This window comes from Bos indicus, chromosome 12, assembly GCF_029378745.1.
Source record: "Bos indicus isolate NIAB-ARS_2022 breed Sahiwal x Tharparkar chromosome 12, NIAB-ARS_B.indTharparkar_mat_pri_1.0, whole genome shotgun sequence".
Taxonomy (NCBI): domain Eukaryota; kingdom Metazoa; phylum Chordata; class Mammalia; order Artiodactyla; family Bovidae; genus Bos; species Bos indicus.
The window spans coordinates 18,955,055-18,977,746 of NC_091771.1; the positions used below are offsets into that span (position 1 = coordinate 18,955,055).

A 22,692-nucleotide genomic window follows, 5' to 3' on the forward strand; every position below is an offset into this window, starting at 1 on the left:
TTAAAAGAGCTAACCCTTATTCTGTGCCAGGCATTGTCTCAAGCACCTTGTAAATACTGACTTATTTAATCTTTTTTTAAAATTAAATTTTATTGAAATGTAGTTGATTTCCATGTTGTGTTAGTTGTGGCTATACAGCAATGTGATTCAGTTATACATCTATCCACTTGTTTTTAGATTCTATTCCCATATAGGCCATTATAGAGTACTGAGTAGAGTTCCCGTGCTATACAATAGGTCCTTATTAGTTGTCTATTTTATATATAGCAGTGTGTATATGTCAACCCTGATTAACGATTTATCCCCTTCCCCCCTCAAATTTCCCCTGTGGTAACCTTAAGTCTGTTTTCTACATCTCTGACTCTATTTCTACTTTGTAAATAAGTTCATTTATACCATTTTCTTCGATTCCACATGTAAACAATATCAGGTGATACTTGTCTTTCTCTGTCTGACTTACCCAATTCATTTAATCTTCACAAAACCACCTTATGCCATATAATCCATATTGTATGGTAGTACCATATAATCCCCATTTTAAAAATGGAAGATTGAAGCACAAAGAGATTAAATCCATGGGCACACAGCTAGTGAGTGCTGGAGCTGTGATGGGAACTAGGCAGTCTAGCCCTGGGAGCCTTCACACTTAGTCTCTTTCCCTCAGTGATTATTAGCGAGGTAGCAATAGAAAGTGCTTTTGCTTTTAATTTGTCTAATTGATTTTCTCTTGTATATTTTATTGACAAGCATTTATGAATGCAGCCTATTATGCAAGTGTGATCGACGAATATGTCAAAACCGAGTTGTCCAGCATGGACCTCAAGTGAGGCTACAAGTGTTCAAAACTGAGAAGAAGGGATGGGGAGTGCGCTGTCTAGATGACATTGACAGAGGGACGTTTGTTTGCATTTATTCAGGTAAAGCAAAGGTTTACTTTCACATTACGCTGTGGTAAGATCTACATTTCTGAATCTCCATTTTACTAGTCAAGGCTACTGAGATCTTATAGCAAGGATAAGAGCAACAATATAGGAGGAGTATCAGAGGAAGGCAAGTGACTGGGAAATTGAGCACTGAAGGGATGACATGCGTTAAGAGGTACCAGGTGTTCCAGAAAAGAAAGGCTAAAGGATAAAACTTGGGTTACTGCATGAGATGTGTTTTTGGTCTCTGTGGCTGCAGATGCTTCGGGGTAAAGTAAGAAAACTTTTAAATAGAAAAATAAATGATTTACTAAGGTAAAGATTATTGGTCAGAGACTGTCTTCGTCAACATCTTGAGCTATTAGAATTTAACAAAAGTTAATGTTATAATGAATACCTTTAGGTGATGATTCAGTCAAGGCTGCTGCTGCTGCTGCTACCAAGTCGCTTCAGTCGTGTCCGACTTTGTGCGATCCTGTAGACGGCAGCCCACCAGGCTCCTCTGTCCCTGGGATTTTCCAAGCAAGAGTATTGGAGTGGGTTACCCCACTGCCTTCTCCAAATCAGTCAAGGCAGTTCACTCCATTTCAGGGATTCTATAGAGAGTTGCCCATGTTCTGAGCAAAGCCTCCCCACCATGTGTTCAGTTCAGTTCAGTTCGGTCGCTCAGTTGTGTCTGACTCTGCGACCCCATGAATCGCAGCACGCCAGGCCTCCCTGTCCATCACCAACACCCGGAGTTCACTCAAACTCACGTCCATCGAGTCGGAGATGCCATCTAGCCATCTCATCCTCTGTCATCCCCTTCTCCTCCTGCCTTCAATCCCTCCCAGCATCAGAGTCTTTTCCAGTGAGTCAGCTCTTTACATGAGGTGGCCAAAGTACTGGAGTTTCAGCTTTAGCATCATTTCTTCCAAAGAACACCCAGGACTGATCTCCTTCAGAATGGACTGGTTGGATCTCCTTGCAGTCCAAGGGACTCTCAAGAGTCTTCTCCAACACCACAGTTCAAAAGCATCAATTCTCTGTGTGTTAACGGTTATGCAAATTACTGATTCTTTCAGGCTATAGCCCACAGCCCAGACAGGTCCATCTCTAGTAGTCTTTTCCTTTTACCCCAGAGTGTTAGGCAAAAGTCCTCACTTTGTGTGTGTACCACGAAGTGAGAAAGGTTGGTGAAATGTGGCTATCAAGGCAGTCTGAAGGAGATGTGCCAGGCAGCAGGGACCAGAGCAGTCCTCCTCATCTGGAATTCCAGGTTCACTTTAGTGAGGGCAAGAATCCTCAGAGTTCAGAACGGTCACGGCTGGATCCCTGCCACATCGCACTTACAGACACAAATACTGCACAACTTGCCTGGACATTTGTCTCTCATGTTTCTCAAAATAACTCTTTGATAAAAGTTAGCTTACCATAAAATGCCAGATGGTGTCCAGGAAGTATCATTTACTGACTTTATCTGCATTGCTAGAAAATGCACCTAAGGGTATCTCTCTAATCTAGCTGTTAATTTTGACTTATTAACTGTAATTTTAAGTTCCTTGAAAGAAAATGCATAAACTTCAGACTAACATTTTGATTACATTAAGGCTTAAGAAGAGAACAGGCACATATCACCACAGATTTAAATACATCACTTTATAAATAAAGTTTTTAAATGAAAAAGCATTCATAACTAGACACAAAAGCTATAATTGTAAGACTAGAGTTCACCTCTCTAATTTTCTAGAGTGCTTTCTGATCTGTATTGTTTTATATTGTAGCTGAATCTCTTGTCTTCTGTGATACTCCACTTCAGACAAATACTTGTTCCTACGTTTTTTCATGTACTGGAAGATACGAAGTCTCTTCTTGGTCTTTTATTATTTCTCACAGTAGTTTTCTTGGATGAATTAATGTTTCTCTTCATTCTAGAAATGAGGTTCCATACACGGTTCTAATAGAGCAGAAGAGGTGCCCTTTTGTTGCTTAGTAACTGTATTACTTTTTGTCATATTTAGCTCTTTTACTTTTTCTTTTAGGAAGATTACTAAGCAGATCTGACACTGAGAAACCTGATGCTATTGATGAAAATGGAAAAGAAGAGAATATTATGAAAAATATGTTTTCCAGAAAGAGGAAAATAGAAGTTGCAGATTGTGAGGTTGAAGTTATCCCAATAGAACTGGAAGCACGTCCTAGAAGTATGGAGACTCAGGAGTATCCACCTAAGCTCCATAATAATACCAAAGAGCCTATTACGTGAGTGAGATCATAGGAACCCAGTCAAGATTGACCTATACTGTTTAATACCAATTAAGAGTAGTTCTTTTTCTTCTTTCTTGTTTTCCACTCCAACTTCTGTATCTCCTGTATATCAGTTTGCTTCCCAGTTGTAAGTTTCACACTGAGAAATCTAGGGCACTTAAATTTAAAAATCTAACCAACATACTGTATTTTCTCAGTTTCCATCTGTGGAACTTCATCTTTAAAAACTTTGACTTTAATCAGATTGTTTATGGATGTCATGACTTTGGCAGTTCTTTTTATTTTCTATAACCATTTTATTTGCAAAGGTTTTCTTCGTTTTTTAAATATACTTCCAGAATGATTGGCTTTAAAATATGACTATTCTAGTGAGGAGTAGGCATAGGTGTTATAACTTAGATTAATTTCTAATGAATATTTACATAACTGATGCTATCTATATTTCGGGGCACAATAAAGAGCATTTTTAGTGATTTACAGAATAACTTTGTTTTCCTTTTCAGAGGAATGAAATATAACAGCATTTCAAGAATTCGATATCATTCTGTCATAAGAAGTCCTAAAACCAAGACCGTCATTATTCAACACAATGGGAAAAATATGGTAAAAACTGTAAAACATAGATGGTGCCCTTCTGAGAACATTACTACTTAATTCAAATTGTTTGTGTTAGTTAATGATGTGTAGGATTTCTTTTATTATTTTGTAATGTGGTGCTGTTGAAGTGTTAGGACTATGTTTTTTAATGACTTTGTATCCTAAGTAACGGTTGGCATGTTCCCAACTTAGATACAGAAGGAGAATGTTGATCATGATCTGACAGTGTATTCTACTGAGACTTAGAGCTATACAGTGTAAGAATTCATGGAAGAAGCTAAAGTGATAGTGTTACATAAGAAAGAAGGATGGAGTAATTTAGGTTGAGGAGATATGGTTGTGAGATGTAGGAGAAAGAACAGAAGCAGTCTAATGAGAGAGTCATCCAGAAAGCAGCACTTTACATGATAGCTTGTGAAGATACACTTTGCAGTCTGTCCTGAGAAGAATAGCTAGTCAGAGACTATAACTTAAGAGAATGATGCAAGAAACAGAACAGGCAGACAAAATGGTAGTTCATGGCTTGTTGGTGAAAAAAAAATTCTAACGTAGGTGGTACACAAATACTTGCCCTCTGCCTAGTAACATACAGAAGATAACTCCTTAATACCACATCATTATGCGAAGATTGGGCCAGGAGATCACATAGACCTGGTTTGCCCTCCAACACTGCACCTTAACTAGCTGGTTAACGTCTTCTGTCTACAATTCTTTTTCTGAAAAATTAGAATAATAATTTCTATGTCAGAATTAAGAGGGTTAAATGAGATAATGTCAGAAACGTAGTGTAGCACAATGCTTGACACCCAGCTAAGTGCTCAACACATGTTGAACGTTGAAGTCCATGGAAAAGAATAATAATGGTCAAATGTGTTCCGTGCCAAGCATTGTGCTAAACCTAATACCCCTTTTTGAAAGTTATCATTACCATATAAAGTGATTGCAGTGTCCTCAACTCATGGAGATAGGCAGCTCCTTTAGCCTTTTCTTTCAAGTAACTACCCAAAGAGTGTTTTTAATCTTTGCACATCTTACAGTGGAAGCCAAATTTATCATCTGGTATCAGAATTGAGGTATACCGACGGATATATTTGTATTTTATTTTGAATTTATAATGCCTCAAGAATGTCTTGACAGTCCTTATAATTGTCATAGCTGTGGCTCATGAAAGTGCCTGGGAGTAGAACACAGCTAAAAGGGCTCCATCCTGTCAGAGATTCCTCGGGGTATCAGCTTTGAGTCTTTGAAAACTAATCTAATTGCTGCAGCCTATGAAGATTGATACTTGATGAAAGAGGCCTTACTGCTAACTTAAATTCTTTTTCCTAACCTAGAAAGTAAAGACATCTTCCTTGTTTTCTTTTAAGGGATTTACTTCCTCAGAGTCTGTCACCTCAGAAGATAATGGGGAACTTAATCCAGCTCAAGTACATCTGAACTCTAAAGCCAAGGAAATGAGAAGTAGGCTTTGTTTCATTCTGTGGTTGTCTGCCTCTTCTGCTTTTTGTCTCTCATGCTCAATACTCATAGCTCATTTTTTCAGACACTATTACAAAAATGCTGCATTCATCACAGGGCTTTCTCTACGTCTAGATCAGAGGTCGACAAACCGTGATCTATGGGCCACATCCAGCTCACCACCAGTTTATGTATGGCCTGTAAGCTAAGATAATTTTTACCTTTTAAAATAACTGAGAAGAGATGAGAAGATAAATAATACTTTGTGACACTCGAAACTTACAGGAAATTATATTTTCAGTGTTGCTAAATGTATCGGAAGATAGCCACACTCTTGATTTAGTATTGTCTCTGCTTTCGCACTATGGTGGCAGAGCTGAATACTCACACAGAGATGGTGGCCCACAGTGTTTACTGTTTGTCCCCTTACAGAAGACGTTTGCTGACCCCTGGTCTAGATGCCAACCGTGACCTGATGCTGGGCAGGAGAATAGCGTGGACAACTCACAGGCCATCTCTGGCTGTGGAAGCCCTGCCCAGCGCAGCCATTTCCTGACTCTTTGTTTAGGCTCCTTTAAAAATAAAGACATGACATTCTCCTGCAATATTCCAGCCAGTGCTGCCCCAGAGGATGCTTAGCAAAAAGTGAAAATATTGCTACCCTGAGTGCTCATCTTTCAGTGTTACCAGTCTTGCCATGGTATAGACTATACAGTCCATGGAATTCTCCAGGCCAGAATACTGGAGTGGGTAGCCTTTCCCTTCTCCAAGGATCCTCCCAACCCAGGGATCAAACTCAGGTCTCCCGCACTGCAGGCAGATTCTTTACCAGCTGAGCCACAAGGGAAGCCAATTTAATATTAAAACCTGACGAAACTGGACTTGAGTTCATTTACATCTCAGTATACCCCTCAGTGGGGAGATGTTGCTGAGACATGGCCCTTTGTGAAGAACTGACTGACCGTGGCCTCTTCTCCCTTTGGGCTTCCTTGGCATATACACCCCCAACTCCCCACCTTCCTAGTATTAACAGAAAGAGGGACACCTTTGTAAATTTATATCCTGTTTTTAGGCAGAGAGAGGAGAGGACTGAGAGCTTTCCCTGTATTACTGCTTAGCTCAAATTGCCCTTAGCTCAAAATAGTTCTTATGTCAAAGATGTGTATTTTGGGACAACAGTCTCATATATCACCATTAATGTATGAAAGTCATCTGAGAACTATTGCTCTTGGTTCTTTTGTTGTTTTCATTGACCACTATAGTACATATAGCAGGCACTAAAAAATCAGTTATTAATATTACTGCAAGTAACCTATGATAGGAAAAAGCAGCCAGAAACAGTGATGATTACATCAAAAACATTAATTTTAGAAAAGTATAATTTCTTTCTGCCACTGAATTGGGAGGCACAAATGACTTTTTAACAATAAATAATTTTACTTATTCCATTTGACAGGCATTCATACTTTTGAATATTTTGGAAAATTATTTGCATTACTGTATAAGAAAAATAAGCAGTTCATCTTCTAAAGTATTGTTGTTTGTAAAAGTGTAATTACTGAATGATCATCTAGCAAAAACACATATACAAAACCCATAGCAGTAGTTGTTGCTACTGGGCCTTAGAGCGGCTGACTCTTAATCAGGGTTTCCCCAGCCTTTCATTGGTATCATAAAGGCCTAAAATGCTCCCTAAACCCTCTCTGTTACAGCTGTTTAGAATATATTTAAAAAATATATATATATTTAAATGCAGAGTCCAAAGTTGAAGAGAAGTCAATTTGTAAGGAGTAGAGCTTAACTATAGTAACAGGAAGCAACATGTATACAGATTCATAAAAAGATACTGTTAGGTAGTAGAAAGAAGGTAGACTTCAGAATCAGATATTTCTGATTCTCATTATTATTGCTAGTTAGTTGAGTGAATCCCTTAAGCCTTCAGAAGCTCAGAGTTTTCATTTGTAAAATTGAAGTACTGTGTACCTTAATACATTGTATGGATTAGCAATAATTAACATAACTTGCACTTAATTAGTATTGTTACTCTCAGCAGTATTGCTCAGCCATTTGTATTCCCTGACAATTCTTCCAAAATGTTTATTAGAGGACTCAAGCTCAAACCAAGTTGAAGATTGTAAAGACAACCCTGTGATTGATTCCGATGTGATAGATATAACCAAGTGTAGAGAAGACACTCCGCCAGGGGACACATGTCACCAAGCAGTCACACTGGATAACAAGAATGAGGTTCAAATACAAAAGCCCCAAGAGGAAAAATCTCCAGCATGTCAAAACCAGCAGGTCTTTTGTGGTAAAGAGTTACCGAATGAAACCAAGGATGCTTCATCTGATTCTCTAGAGAAGTTCAATAAAGGGAATGTTTTTCTATTGGATGCCACAAAAGAAGGAAATGTGGGCCGCTTCCTTAATGTGAGTATGTGGGCTGAGATTCTTATATCTAAACACATTTTTTCCCTAGGCTTCTTCACAAAATCATGAGGAAAATGTGACTGACGGGTTCCAAAGCCACACTACCTGGATTAGAATCCCAGGCCTCTACTTACATGGCCTTGGACGTCTTACTTGCCCTCTCCAGGCTGTATTTCCCATTTCAATAATATGGAGTTAATAACTGTCTAGAGTGTTGTGAAGATTAAATGTATTATATATAAAGTGCTTAAACGGTATCTAGCACACAGTAAACATTTGCTTAAAGAAACTGTAAGAAATTATAAGTAAGAATATATATATATTTATTGAAAGGCTTTTAAGATGCATTCCTTCAAAAAAAAAAAAACAATGGGGCACATAGAATAAGTTTTTCTTTTGTGTCATATAATAGAATGTCTTATTCAGAAATGCCTCTATTAAAAAAATTTAGTTGGGAGCACTTATGTTTTACTGCTCTCACTAAATTTTGATTGATTTAGTGGCTTAGTACTGGAGAATGCAATGGCAACCCACTCCGGTACTCTTGCCTGGAAAATCCCATGGACGGAGGAGCCTGGTGGGCTGCAGTCCATGGGGTCGCTAGGAGTCGCACGCGACTGAGCGACTTCACTTTCACTTTTCACTTTCATGCATTGGAGAAGGAAATGGCAACCCACTCCAGTGTTCTTGCCTGGAGAATCCCAGGGACGGAGGAGCCTGGTGGGCTGCCGTCTCTGGGGTCGCACAGAGTCAGACACGACTGAAGCGACTTAGCAGCAGCAGCAGTGGCTTAGTACAGAAAACTATTTATCAGAATATTGCATTTTACTATCTTACTCTTTTTTTATTCCTAAGCCATAGTCATTTGCTGTTTCTGTATATGTTTGGGATATATGTAATGAGACTTATTTTCATTTATATAGAGGAATATTTATGATTTCTCTGATTTAAGGTTCATTGGGCTTCCCTGATAGCTCAGTTGGAAAAAAATCTGCCTGCAGTGCAGGAAACCCCGGTTCTATTCCTGGGTCGAGAAGATCTGCTGGAGAAGGGATAGGCTACCCACTTGAGCATTCTTCGGCTTCCCTTGTGGCCCAGCTGATAAAGAATCTGCCTGCAATGCGGGAGACCTGGGTTCGATCCCTGGGTGGGGAAGATCCCCCTGGAGAAGGGAAAGGCTACCCACTCTTAAGTATTCTGGCCTGGAGAATTCCATGAACTGTATAGTCAGTGAGGTCACAAAGAGTCAGACACGACTGAGCAACTTTCACTTCACAAGGTTCATTGACACTTAAGACTCCTGGCATCTTCATGATGAGAGGGAAACTTTGTATTATTGGCCATAACTACTGTGTAGGGTGGAATTGGAGTTAGATTTTCCCATCAGACTGCCAGTCTCATCTCTCCTGCCTCCTACCATCATACATGCTTTTCAAAGAATGTATAGTCCCAGAAATTTTCCAGGGGAAAAAAGAAAAATACCTTCACCACTAGTCTCAGTGTCTGTATAGACTGTCCTGTCTTTGGCCAGCTGGACCGTGCAGAAGCCACCTGCATTCCTCCTCCTCTCTGGGCTCCACTTTGTTCTGACTTATCCTACCCAGGAGGGTGACAAGGAGTCGTGGAAGCAGGATGGGAACTTTATGATAGCCTCCGCATATCCTTTGGAAAGGTCCATTCAGGTTCACTGATCTCTGGATATGGCCTTAATTTTTCTCTTTGCTCTGTATCAGAGCTCTTCTTACTCTCTGTGGGGTTCAGTTAGTGGGATGGGCAGCTTTGACTTTTCCCTTAAAATAATGGGAAGCATGCATAGCCCAAGATTCCTTTATGTATTTCCTTTGCTAAACCCAAGACCTATTTATTTATTTGTGGCTGTACTACTTGGCTCACAGGATCTTAGTTCACTGACCAGGGATCAAACCTGTGCCCTCTCAGTGAAAGTAGAGACATAAGAACTGAACCACCAGGGAATTCCCTCAACACCTCTTTAAAATGTGACATTTGAATGGTTTGATGTTTCATGATAATCTTACATGTAATTCATGTGCCATCAGAAGAAAAAGTACTCTCAAGTTAGAAAATCTTTGAAACCAAAGAACTTTTTTTCCTTGCTAGAGAAATCTGTTTGGCCTTTTTCTTTTTCTCTCTCCCAGTTAGAAGGACACTTGGTTAACAAGAGAATCCTCTCTGAATACTGGAGTGGGTTGCCATTCCCTTCTCCATGGTATCTTCCTGACCTAGGGATCGAACCTGGGTCTCCTGCACTTTCACTACTTCTACACTATTGCCAAACATGCTGGAAGCTACTAAACATGCCAGGAGAGCCAGGAGATGAGTAAAGAATGATCCCTAGCAAAGGACTGGTGGTGGCTTTCTTTCCAGTCAGTTACATTGAATAGTGGCTGCACTGGAATGATATGGTTGGTCTCACGAGCTGGATCCCCCCTTGTTTATAGGAGGAGAAAAAAAGGCTTTTCTGTCTTTTTAAATTTAATTTTCTACATAGATAATCCATTCTCATGATTTAAAAACTTAAATAAAACACCTTAGAAAATACAAACAGAATTGTTTCACAGCAGCTCTGACGCTGCCAAGTAGGTACCCTGAGTAAAGCTTACCAGGCTCAAACTGAAAAAAAATGTATGGATGATGGGAAGTTACCATTGAAATCTAACAGTGGTCAATGTGTCTGAGGAATATTCCTGGGATTCGATCCTTTTATGAATCTGGTGATAGATGACTGTGTAGCAATAACAGCTCATGTGCAGCAAAATAACACTGAAATGGTGGTGATAGGAGATAGTTATCACCATGTTAGAAGCCTTGGAAAAACAATAAATAATGGTTGTGTTCAGCAGAGAAATCAATTACTTACATAGATACCCTTTCCAAAGGATCTGTTTGATGTAAAATTCAGGTCATAACATATTCTTCATATTAAACTTTTTGTTTTGTTTTAAAAATAATGTACTCTGCCCTTGTTCACCCTCTATAGTAAAATCATTTTTTATTACTTTTTGGTATATTCTTATAGTTTTTCTTTATGCAAATACAAGTAAATGTAAGGATGTGTTCTTATTCCTACCCCTTACCTAAAAGAGCATATTACATTCAGTGTCCTACACCTTGTGTTTTAAGTTAACAATATACCCTGGAGATCTTTCTGTATGAGTACACAGAGCTCCTCGTTTTTTTTTGCTTATAGGCGCATATGATTCCAATGTGTGGCTATCCAGAAGTTTAAATAATCCTCTTTAGATAAACATTTGCATTGCTTCAAAACCTCTACTGTTGAAAACAATGTTCAGTAAATTATCTTATGCGGATACATATGCAGATATATCTGTTGAATACACTCCCAGATACTGGATTGTTGAATCAAAAGATAAATGCATTTATAATAATGATAAATAGGAGTTTTTACTATTTTGCATTTCTACTGGCAAGATGTAAGAATGTCAAAACGGCTTTCTGAATGAATTCCTACCATCAAAATTGTAATGAGCTATGATATTTCGCATACTAGTCAGAAAAAAAAAAAAAAAGATGTGTTGGAAACAGAATGGTATTCTAATGCTTCAAAGAACAATGTATCAGGCTTTATGCTATATCTAACATGTATTTGTCTATTTTTGTTGACAGCATAGTTGTTGCCCAAATCTTTTGGTACAGAATGTTTTTGTAGAAACACATGACAGAAATTTTCCCTTGGTGGCGTTCTTCACCAACAGGTTTGAAAATTTTTTTAATATGATTAATTTTGAAATTGTGACTATAAAAATAACAGTACAAAAATATTAAAAGAAGATATATGCTATAGCCCCAACTCTCTGGTACCCTAGAATACTCAGTCATCCCAAACTGTTTAGAGGCGATAAAATTTTAAATAGTTGAAATTTTAATTCTTATTTCCTCTTAGAATTAATGTCCAAAAAGGCTAAAAATGGCAGGTCTCAGCCAGTTCAGTTCAGAGAATAAATGATGCAGAATGCTACATCTTTTAAGTCAAAACTACCCCCGATTACTTCCCCGGGCCTCAGTGCATTGCTGGGGCCCACTCTTTTTAAAAACACACTTCCTCCCTTGTGGATATTGACAAGTTTCTTCTTATTTGGGATTTTAGTAGATTTGAAATAAAACTCAAATAAAAAGAGCATTCCTAAGTAGTGGATGTTGGAGAGAGAAAACCATATTGTTGAGGAGGGTTAATGATGTTAATATGAAAATTGATTATAATCAAATGTGGTTCATTCAGGATAATTTATGATTATTTTTAAAATTTCTACTTTCTAGGTATGTGAAAGCAAGAACAGAACTAACATGGGATTATGGTTATGAAGCTGGGACTATGCCTGAGAAAGAAATCCTCTGCCAATGTGGGGTTAATAAATGCAGAAGAAAAATATTATAAATCTGTAGTTAATACCTGCTCATGAAATCAGCTGATCAAGCTGAACCTAGGGCCATGCAAAAGAACCCCCTGTGGTCAGTGGAATTAATTTACATTACGATCTGTCAAGAGAATTCCTCTCAGTTTACCCTTATTGGGAGAGTTTATTTTCATTACTTAGAAATGCTTGGAACAAAATAGGGACATTTTCATACGCATAGTCTATCTCTTTATTCTTACTGCTCTTCAACTATACATGAGTAGAATGGATGTATATATTTTATATGAAATACCACTATATAATTTGTAACTTATTTGTAAATTATGTATTCAAAAGAACAAATGTCATAGTTAATTTCAGCACTTCTTACTGCTTTTGTAATTATTATCTTTGACTTTCAGGGCCCCACAGGGCCAAATTTCACCTCTTTACCTGCAAAATTTATTTATGTTTAATTCCTGGCAAATAATTTACCATTGTGAGCCATAAGCTGGGCATCAGAACCTGAAGAATATTAATATTATGCAAATTACTTCCAAGTATTTTAAATTAATTGGATAAGCTCCATGAAATAATGTCCCGTCAGTCCACTTGAGTGAGAAAGAAGAGAAAACTCTCCTAGGGGAAAGTTTTGGCACATTTTTTGAAATGAAACCTCTTTTCCACAGATTCTCTTCACTCCTTCTATACAAACACAGGAAAAGAGGGAATACAAACTTGGAGGAGCTGAAATATTTTTGTTCTAAACAGAGTAGAACCGTAAGAAAAGGAAACTTGAGAGAATAGTCAGATGTGGCTTATTTATTGCCAGAAGAGATGGTGCTGGGCAAGAATTGTTGTAAACAATTCTGTTGAAAAAGTCTGAAACAGACCGTTGGAGTTTCCTGGGCATAATGTGCAAATTATTTTCCTAGAGAAAAAGGGAAAGATTTACTCTGCTGTAGGTTTCCTGACCATGATCATCTAGTGAAAAGGGGGTGAGAGCCTCCAAGAGTTAAAACTAACTTTATCTATAACAAAGATGTACATTTGGCTGTCAGGAAGTTCTCCCCACCCTTGGAACCAGCATAGGAATACTAGCTCAAAAAGGAGTAATTGAAGTAGTTCTGGGTTTTTTAGGGTTTGTTTTTTTCTTTTTTCTCAGCTTGCTTCTGGGTTTAATTACCTTTGGTTACCTTTCAGACAATGGAGAAGGAAATGGCAACCCACTCCAGTATTCTTGCCTGGAGAATCCCAGGGATAGAGGAGCCTGGTGGGCTGCCATCTGTGGGGTTGCACAGAGTCGGACACGACTGATGTGACTTAGCAGCAGCAGCACCTTTCAAACAAGAATCTAAGTTTGTACCGGATTTAATTTCTTAAAAATACTGAAATAAATAAAAATTTAACTTGAAGGTAGTTTAGAGAGTGGAAAACCAAAGAGCTAGGAAAGTGAGCAAGAAATTGTAACCCGACAGCCATAGACAAATGGGGAAAGCTGAGAAGTTAATTTAGTCACAGTAAAGATACACGAATTTTAGGCAACGCACTGAAATGAAATGACACTTGAAAAGTATGGGAGATTTGTACAGAGATCTGACATCTTGATCTCCTTCATCTGTACTTGTTCCCAGTTGTCATCTCCCGTCAGCATCCTAGAGATTCCCTTTGTCTTTCCAACGTCAGGTCTATTTCTAGTTAAATCCCCTTATTTCTCCTTTCATTAATTTACTGCCACATATGGGCATGGGGTCACAAAGAGTTGGACACAACTGAATGACTCTCACTTTATGGGTGAAGCACATCGTCCAATACCTTTTGAAAGGGAAAAAATGAGACTATATGTTTCAACATGTTCTTTTGCCCTTACACTTGATTGCTGTTTTGGCAGGGCAGAGAGTTCGTGAGTAGCTTTCATACCCAATTTTGAACATACCTACTACATTCCAGTGTTGCTGCTTTGAAATCTGAAAATGTTCTCACCTCTGGCCTTCAGAGTGACTGTTTGAAGTCAGAGGCCATTCTTTCTCTCTTATATTTGTGACCAGTCTTTCTCTCTCTCGAACCTTACAGCAATCTCTCTGACCCAGCGTTCTGTTCCCAGTAAAGGTCTATTATTATACCTGATACTAGGTGCTTGGTGGGATCTTTCAATCTGAAAACTTTGTTCTTAGGGTCCTTTTTTTGAAGTGTTTCTTTAATGACAACTTATCTGTTCTCTCTTTCTAGAATTCCTGTTACCCAGACAGTAGACCTCCAGGATTGGTTCTCTGATTTTCTTACCTTCTCTGTTAATTTCCAGCTTTGTCTTCTTGCTCTACTTTCTGGGAGATTTCCTCAACGTAATCTTCCAATTTGTCTATTGTGGTGGGTTTTTTGGTTTCTTAGTTTATTTGAAGGGGGGGGGGGTCTCATTTTTTTATTTCTAGAGCTCTCTGAACATTTTGTTTTTCAATAGTATCCTATTTTTGGTTCATGGTTGCAGTATCTTATCTCTTGGAAAATACTATTTATATAGTACATCACACACAGGCATTCATGCCTATATTTTCTTCCTGAATATTCTGTGACCTGCAAGGTTTCTGTTTTTCTTTTTCCTTTGGTCTTTGTCTTTCAGGTTTTAGGCTCTCCTTAGTGATCTTGGCAGTCTGCTCCTCCTCAAGAGTGGAACACTGAAAAGCTGAGATTATGATCTGAGAATGGGGGAAGGGGCCCTTCACCTGCTTCACTTGGCCCAGCTGAGCTATTCAATCTCTTTTTCAGTCTCTTTAGGACTTTTTGGCCTGGCAATGAGTCAGTCTTACCGCTTGAAGGCAAAGCACTGCTGCCAGAGCCTGCCCTTTTCTCTCGTTTTGCTGCTGCACACACCTGCTTTTGTAATTCATGTGTGTTGGTCAAGACTAAGTTATCCTTTTTACCACTTTCTCTTTTCTATCCCCAATTTGCCTCCTTTCCTCTCTTCAAAACCTGCTCAAAAAAACAAGACTTCAAGAAGTTTTTCCTTTGATTGCCTCAGCAAACCACCAGCTATTACATGTTTCTTTTTTACAGAGCAACTTATTTTGTAACTGAGATTTAATTACCCGCGTCTATGTTCTTTTGTGTATTTGTTCCGTGCGCCAGAAACCTCATCTTGTATGGTGCTGTGTACATTATGGGTGCTAAATAAAGGCTTACCACTGGAAACTGGCATTGTACTGTTAATTCTGCCTCCGCTTGTGATAGACCTATTCAGCCCAAACTTGGGGTGTGTGTGAGTGAAATAATGGCTGACCACTGGAAACTGGCATTGCACTGTTAATATTTGGGGGGGGGGGGAGGGGGGGGGGAGTGTTAGTTTTGATTGTGCCGCATGGCATGTGGGATTTTAGTTCCCCAATCAGGGATTGAATCCGGGCCCCCTGCAGTGGAAGTGTGGAGTCTCAATCACTGGACCGCCAGGGAAGCCCCACGTGATAACGGCTTTTTGAAAATAACGGGTAATCCCTCAGGAAGACCCATCAGTTCTCCAGCTGAGTCCAGGGGCTTCGGCCACCTTTCCTCCGACCATCGGATAAGTGGGCACAGGGTGGGGAGCGCCTGGCGTGATTCGTTTTTTTTTTTAAAAGCAGTTCGAATTCAGACTCGGAGGTAGAGAAGCCGTCTGCAAAGCCTCGGTGCGCTTCCCCGGTAGGGGAAATCCATCAGCTTGATTTCGCCAAAGCGGACTTCCGGCGGCGGGGACGCAGCGCGCAGACATGGACACGGCGGGGCCTTCCGCGCCCGAGTCGACCCGCGGCGCCAGCTGGTCCGAGGCCCAGGCCGCGCGGGACATAGTCCCGCTCCCGACCGGTGAGTACGGCGCCGGGGGCGGTCGGATGGGGCTCGGTGGGGGCCCAGGGCAGCTCTCCGGTCGCCGCCTTACGGGAGTCGCCAGCCCCCACTCCGAGACCGCGCTGAAGTCTTTGCCCCGCGGCCCCCGGGCGTCCACCGCCGGCGGCCCCGCGCCCAGACCACTACCCGGGGCCTCTCGGAGGGGCGATCGTTTGCCTCCGTTTACCGTGTGCCTTGCCTCCCCCACTGCAGATGGGACAGCCCATTACTGCGGTCCTACAGCGCTAGGAATGCAGCCAGCTGGGAAAAGCGAAAGAAAAGCCTGTGGGTTTCCTTTCCCAGCGCGGCTCCACCCGCTTTTAAAACAATGCGGTCGGAGAAGTGCCCGGGGGAAGGGGGAGCTAGGTTGGAGGTGGACCCCTTTTGAAGGGATTGGTCAGTTGGGTCTCAGGATCAGTTGTTTAGTCGCTAAATCGCGTCCGACTCTTTGTGATCCCATGGACTGTAGCCCGCCAGGCTCCTCTGTCTAAGGGATTCCCCAGGCAGGAATACTGGAGTAGGTAGCCATGCCCTCCTCCAGGGTATCTTGGCAGGCGGATCATTGGCAGGCGGATTTATTTATTTATTTATTTTTAAACCGCTGAGCCACCGGAGAAGCCGGGCGGGGAGAGGGGGTGGGGCTGGCTGGGTTTCAGGAAGCAGTTTGGAAACTTCACAGAGAATGTAATGTTTTGGAACCATGCCCTCCTTTCCATTTAGTAGTTCAAGTCTGTGGCCCTGTCTTTAAGTGAGACAGCAGCCTCTTGAGGGGGCAGCTTTCTTGCAGTTCAACAGGTGTGGGTCTTCTAACCCGTGTAGACCTTCTTCCCAGTGCAGGCTCAGGACCAGGTGCCAGGAATACAGTGATGAGCTAGGCAGACCCTGCCCTAGAGAATCTAATAGGCAACTCGTGTGTGAGCTGCTGAGAACCACAGAGGCGCAAATGAGGGGCTCCTTCAGCTCAGCCTGGTGTTCAGGGGACACCCTGTCTTCGTTTTAAAAGGCAAGAGTCAGTCACCCAGGGGTAGAAAGGGTGAAAGGGCAGTCCAGAGATGAAGACTCGAATAAAGGCGCCAGCCACAAAACATCAAGTGTGGCAGCCACAAGTGAAGCAACATGTTGACTATTTCATTTTAGCCAGCGAGCATTTAGCTAGTGGGCTTCCCTGGTGGCTCAAACGGTAAAGACTCTTTCAGCAATGCAGGAGACCTGGGTTTGATCCCTGGTCGGGAAGATCCCCTGGAGAAGAGAATGGCTGCCCACTCCAGTATTCTTGCCTGGAGAATCCCATAGACAGAGGAGCTTGGTGGGCTACATACAGTCCATGAGGTCGCAAAGAGTTGGACACAGCTGAGTGACTTAACACTAGCACTAGTGATCATACAGAATGCAAGATGAGTTACTGGAGATGAGGTTGTTTCTCGACCTTTCCCCCAAACTCCAGACTCCTATAACCAATTTAATCAATGCCTGGAGTGATCTCAAACTCCTGTTTGCCTGCACACACCCACATTCTCCAGACCTACTCAACCACTAGCAGCCTTCCCCCTTCCGTTCACCCAGGTGCTCAGACCAAGACCCTAGTGCCACACTCAGTGCCGCTCTTTCCTCCTTGCCTCCCACCTCACGTGTTAGGCAGACCAGTCAGTTCTGTCAACAAAATGTATCTCAAGCTTGACCTCTTCTTGCCACTTCTCTCACTACCATCCAAGCCACCATCATCTCAGGCCTAGACTGTGGGTTTCCTGGCTTCCACTCTAGCCTCTCGTACAGACAGGACTGCACGGTAGCCAAAAGGACCTTATAAAACAAAAAGCAAATATGATTCTCCTGCTCAAAGCCCTCCAGTAGTCTCATTGCTTCCAGAATAATCTTACTGTGGCTACCGTGTACCCCGTGTCCTGATCTGATCCCGTCCCTACCCATCTTGATGCCTGCCACCCCTCTCTGCCTTGTGAGTCCTCTAAACCCCCACCATATTCAAATCTCTGCTCAGCGGTGACCTCCACAGACAGCCTTGCCTGCCCACCCTGTTTAGAAGAGCCGTCCCCCGTCCCTCATCAATCTCACCCTCCTTCCCTTGCTCGGCTTTTCTTCATAGCACTTACTACTACCTGAAAATAATGTGTTTGAGGGTCTGTCTCTACTACTAGGATGTAAGTTTCATGAGTGTTGAAATTCACATCTTATTCCCTGCTTTATTTCTAGTGCCTAAAAGGATGCATAATAGGTGCTCATCACGTACTGAAGAAGCCAGTGAGTCTGCATGTAAAGAGCTTGGTTTCTATTCTCCAGGTGATAGAGAAGGGTTTTTAGCAAGAAAGAAACATGGACAGTGGACATTGTAGATAGCCCTCTCTGGCAGCAATGTGAAGAAGGAAGTGGAGGTGTGACAAGGGAAAGCAGGAGGAGGGACATGAGCTTATCAGAATGGACCAGATAAAAGACAGTGAGGGCAAGGCAGTCCACTTTTCCACACTGCTGCCAGAGCTCACTCTCAGGTGCACATGTGCCTGCACACACAGATCAGGCCATGGTAGTGGCAGTGTTCACTAGGGCCTGCTGGCTACAAATAGTGCAAAATCAACCTGATACCATTTAAGCAAAAGGGATGCTTATAACTGGAAAGCAGGGAGACCAGACTCATCCCAGGAGCATGGATGCTGTTGTGTTTTCCAGAAAGAGCCAGGAACCAGGGCCTGAAAAGTCTTCATAAACTTTGACAGCACTCAGCATATCTGCTTTGTTCTTCTCTTTCTTTGGTCCAGTTTTCCTGCTAATGGGATAGAAGATGGCCACACTCACAGCTTCTCAGTTTTTTACATCTCCTTCTTCAAGAAGCCAGCCCAGTCTGAACTAAAATCTTCTATTCTGAATTCTGTATATCTGGGACGGGCAGGTAGGTCCTCTAGGACTGTCAGCTGCATAGGGAAAGAGTCACATAGTACAAACATGTCTGCTGGGAGTCATTCCTATGTGTGATGGTGAGCCTGGATAAACCAGGAGACAGTACAGCTCTTATAAGTCAGGAAAGAGGAAGGAAATAGTGACTAACCCAGTAGAAGAATGGGCTAAGGATGTCAGTGCCAGAGAAGAAACGCAAATGCCACCTTGTGATATCCTATATTCATAATTAGAGATGATGATTCATCTCTCTCTGCACTTTGTATTCTTTTTTGACTCAGTCATCTAACTTTCTGTCCCAGCTGTACCTTTATAGTATGTCTTAAAATCAGACAGACACTCTCTCATTTTTCCCTAAGTTTTGTTCACTGCCCATAATCATTTATTCTTCCAAATAATACATTTTTAAACCTCTTTAAAATAACCTTCTTGAGATTTAACTTGAAATGGTATTAAATCTAAAACTTATGCCAACCAAAGAAAAACACAACCTAAAAATTGCAAGTTTTGTTTCATGTGGGGACCTTACTCAGGACTGTAGCCTGGGAGCCAGAGTCAGGAACTGCTTTGAAGAGGTGAGGGAGGAGCCAGGATATGTAGATTTTGCTGAAAACAAACATGTGGTTGAACATCAGAAGACTACTGCTAATAACAAAATCTCAAGTTAATGATTTTAGAGCTTTTCTAAGTATGGGAAGAGGCAAGAATCTGGGCTCATGGAAATTATTCCTTAGAAATGCATTGTAGGTATTTAGAGCAAGTATTCTGGTTTCACCATCCTGAATTCCCCTGAGGGCACCCCATTTTTGGGGGGGGGGTATTGCTGCAGTGGCTGATGGCTTGATGGCAGGCAGCATGTTTTTGTTTGCCCTTACTTGAGATAGAACAGACAGCATTATGACATCCAGCCTTCTGTCCAGGTGCACTGTATTTCTCTCCTTGTACTGAAATGGAGCTTAAGACAACTCTTTCATCATGTTATTCCCCTCCTCAAAAATCCTTCCTGGCAGCCTTTCACCATCTGTTCCTCAAATTCTTTTCCAGCTTCCTTTGCACGAACTCTCCTCTTCAGTCCCGCTGATCGGCTGTCTCCCAGTCAGACCTCTTGGCCTCTTCCCCCGTCTGTGCTTCTGTCTGCAACGTCCCTCCCACCTTGACTCCCCTTTTCATCTCCAGGTTGTACCGGCTCAAATCCGTGTCCTTGCCAGCACCCCATCCTATAGGGAGCATTTCCTCCTCTTACCATAGCACATATTTTATGCTAGCTCCAAAGTGAGCTCTTTCCTACTCAACAGCTACTTTACTCTGTGCCAGGTATTCTGTTATTTTACTTTCCTAGTTGCTACTGCGTCTCCTTGTTTACCTTGTAAGCTTCTTGCAGGCAACAGTTCTGTCTTATGTTTCTTTTATATTCTCTGCTGTACCTTCTTCCATCTGTACCATATCTTCCATATAGTAGCCACCGTCTGCCTCTGCCTCTTGAGCATTGAAAATGTGGGTTGTCCAGTTGAGACGTGCAGTAAGCACTAAACACACTGGACTTCAAAACTCGGTACAAAGGATGAATTAATTGTTTTATTGATTAAATGTTGAAAGGGTAGTATTTTGGATATATTTGATGGAATAAAGCCTATTAAAATTAATTTCACCAATTTCCTTTTGAGGGGGACCTGCCATGTAGCATGTGGAATCTTAGATCCCCAATGGGATCAAACCCATGCCCCTGCATGGAGAGCACAGAGTGTTAACCATGGGACCTCCAGGGAAGTCCCTCCTTTGCTTTTTTAAATGAGGCTTCTAGAAATTCTTCATTTGCACCTGTGGCTCACATGGTGTTTCTACAGTCAGCGCTGGTCTAGAGCCCTCAACACAGTGACTCTTGTACAAAGAGGTGCTCCCAACTCGGTGGTAGTTGGAGAGGAATGAAAAGCAGCAGTTCGCTGGTTGCGTTTCATCTGAGGCATTTTCTCTCGGTCTCGCCCACTCCTGTTTTCTTGGTTGATAGGAGCAGGAGGATCACTCATCTGTAGCCCCACTAAGCAGAACTCCAATCCAGGAAACATGATAATTAAAGAAGAAACTCATCTGAACGTGAAACAAAGGCTAGCTCCAAAGTGAGGTCTTTGGACAGTGTGAGATGCCAAGTCTGATTTAAGAGAGGTGCCGCGAGATCTTCCACTTTGGAGTAACCAAAAAGACTTTTAAGAAGTGCTTAAGCAGTTTAACCTCATCTAAATTAAACCCTTTCACCGTTAAATGAAGTTTTGTTTCAGAACTAAAATTTGAAGGTAAAATTGAAAGTGCTTTCTGCTATGGAAAACCAGATGAATAAAGAGGATGAGCATTGGAAAGGGCGAAGAAATACTACATGGATGCTTGTGGCCAAATTAACAGCAAACTAATAGATTAGAGAGTAAAGGTTGTCTCCCACTGGTACGTCCAAGTGGGCTGTTGGGAACAGCTGGCTTTTTTCTCCGTCTCTGACTCTTCCCTGTTCTTCCTAGCTCTCTCTCTGTTTCTTTCCCTTCTTCATTCTTCTCTTAAAAAAAAAAATCTGCTTCCTATCATGTATCTTTCTCTCCTAATTTATTATAATGCTAGATTACATCACATTTAAGTACATTGTTCATTTACTTCTTTAATTCATCCCAAATTTTTGAATATAAGAATCTAAATTCTTTTTTATAGGTGGTTAGAGCATTATTTCTTGAATACAATTGATTTATAATGTCAATGATTATAATTGAGAACTTCCTATGGGCAGGAAAATGATGTGAGAACTTTGTATTTAAATTCCTACTAAAGTTTGTCAGGCAAAGGGTTTCCTCATGTCTGTGTGTGCTCAGTGTCTCCAGTCATGTCTGACTCTTTGTAACCCTGTGGACTGTTAGCTCACCAGGCTCCTCTGTCTATGGGATTCTCCTGGCAGGAAGACTGGAGTGGGTTGTCATTCCCTCCTCCATGGGAATCTTTCTGACCCAGGAGTCAAACGCGTCTCTTATGTCTCCTGCATTGGCAGGCGGGTTCTTTACCACTAGCGCCATCTGGGAACCCCATTGTCCCTTATGTTTAGATCTTTTATTTATTTAGTTTTTAGAAAGTCCCTGGACATTTTAAATAAAATATTTTCTTTTTTTTTTTTCCATTAAGCCATTAAAAAAATGCAAAAGTAAAATTTAAATAATTGCAAAGGTGCTTTTCTACTTGGGTCCCGAATTTTCTCTCCCTGGGAGCTAAGACTCTCTTCTAAAAACAAGTGCCCAGCCCTCTCCTTTCAGATGGGTGGAGGAGTTACAGACCAAGGAATTCCACTTTTCCATTTCTCATGAGGGATGTTACTTTGTAGGTGTCTTCCAGGTTGCAGAAAGGTTGCAAAAAAGGATATGCGCGCTCTGCCCCAAAGACCTCGAGTGTAGTGTCCTGTACTTTGCACAGTCAGAGAATATAGCTGCTCATGAAAACTGTTTGGTAAGTTTGAACACACATGAGTCCTTCAGGGAAGGACATCCTGAAATAGATAAATGTACTTTGAATACAACAAAGAACAACACATTGGCTGCCCATGGTTTGGGCTTTTAAGTGGGGATTTGGGGAGCATATTTTTCTCGTTTTAAAGTTTCAGATAGTAATATTTTTTGATTACTTTTGGTTTTATTTATAACTGATCAAACATAAGGAATTATGGTGAAGAAGCTTCTTTAAAGATACTTTAAATATTTCAAATGTAACAGATACCCATAGACATTTATAAAATGTCTACCCCAGATTTATTAAATGATATTATATGATACTCACTTCAGCTTTTTTTTTTTTTTAAGGAAAAACAACGTAGATAGTTAAGGACTCTCCCTTCTCTGTCCCATTCGTGGCATTCCTTCACCAACACAAATTTGGTACTTATTATTATG

At 41.2% G+C, this 22,692-nt stretch overlaps 1 protein-coding gene across 15 annotated transcripts in view; it reads left to right on the plus strand.

Moving 5' to 3' along the window:
- SETDB2 (SET domain bifurcated histone lysine methyltransferase 2) overlaps positions 1-22,692 on the plus strand; it is a 77,212-nt gene that overhangs the window by 27,742 nt on the left and 26,778 nt on the right. For 6 of the 15 annotated variants that reach the window (XR_011569696.1, XR_011569695.1, XR_011569701.1 and 3 more), the window contains 7 exons: positions 748-917; positions 2,945-3,164; positions 3,674-3,773; positions 5,135-5,228; positions 7,330-7,655; positions 11,301-11,389; positions 15,637-15,859. Coding sequence is in view for 6 of the 15 variants with exons in the window: in XM_019971293.2 (XP_019826852.2) it covers positions 748-917; positions 2,945-3,164; positions 3,674-3,773; positions 5,135-5,228; positions 7,330-7,655; positions 11,301-11,389; positions 11,952-12,069 (1,117 nt within the window). In the remaining 9 variants the exon portion in view is untranslated. Of the gene's footprint in view, positions 1-747; positions 918-2,944; positions 3,165-3,673; positions 3,774-5,134; positions 5,229-7,329; positions 7,656-11,300; positions 11,390-11,951; positions 15,219-15,636; positions 15,860-18,648; positions 18,780-22,130; positions 22,253-22,692 lie in introns of those variants that run through there. The other 9 variants (XR_011569699.1, XR_011569698.1, XR_011569700.1 and 6 more) reach the window with 9 other exon arrangements.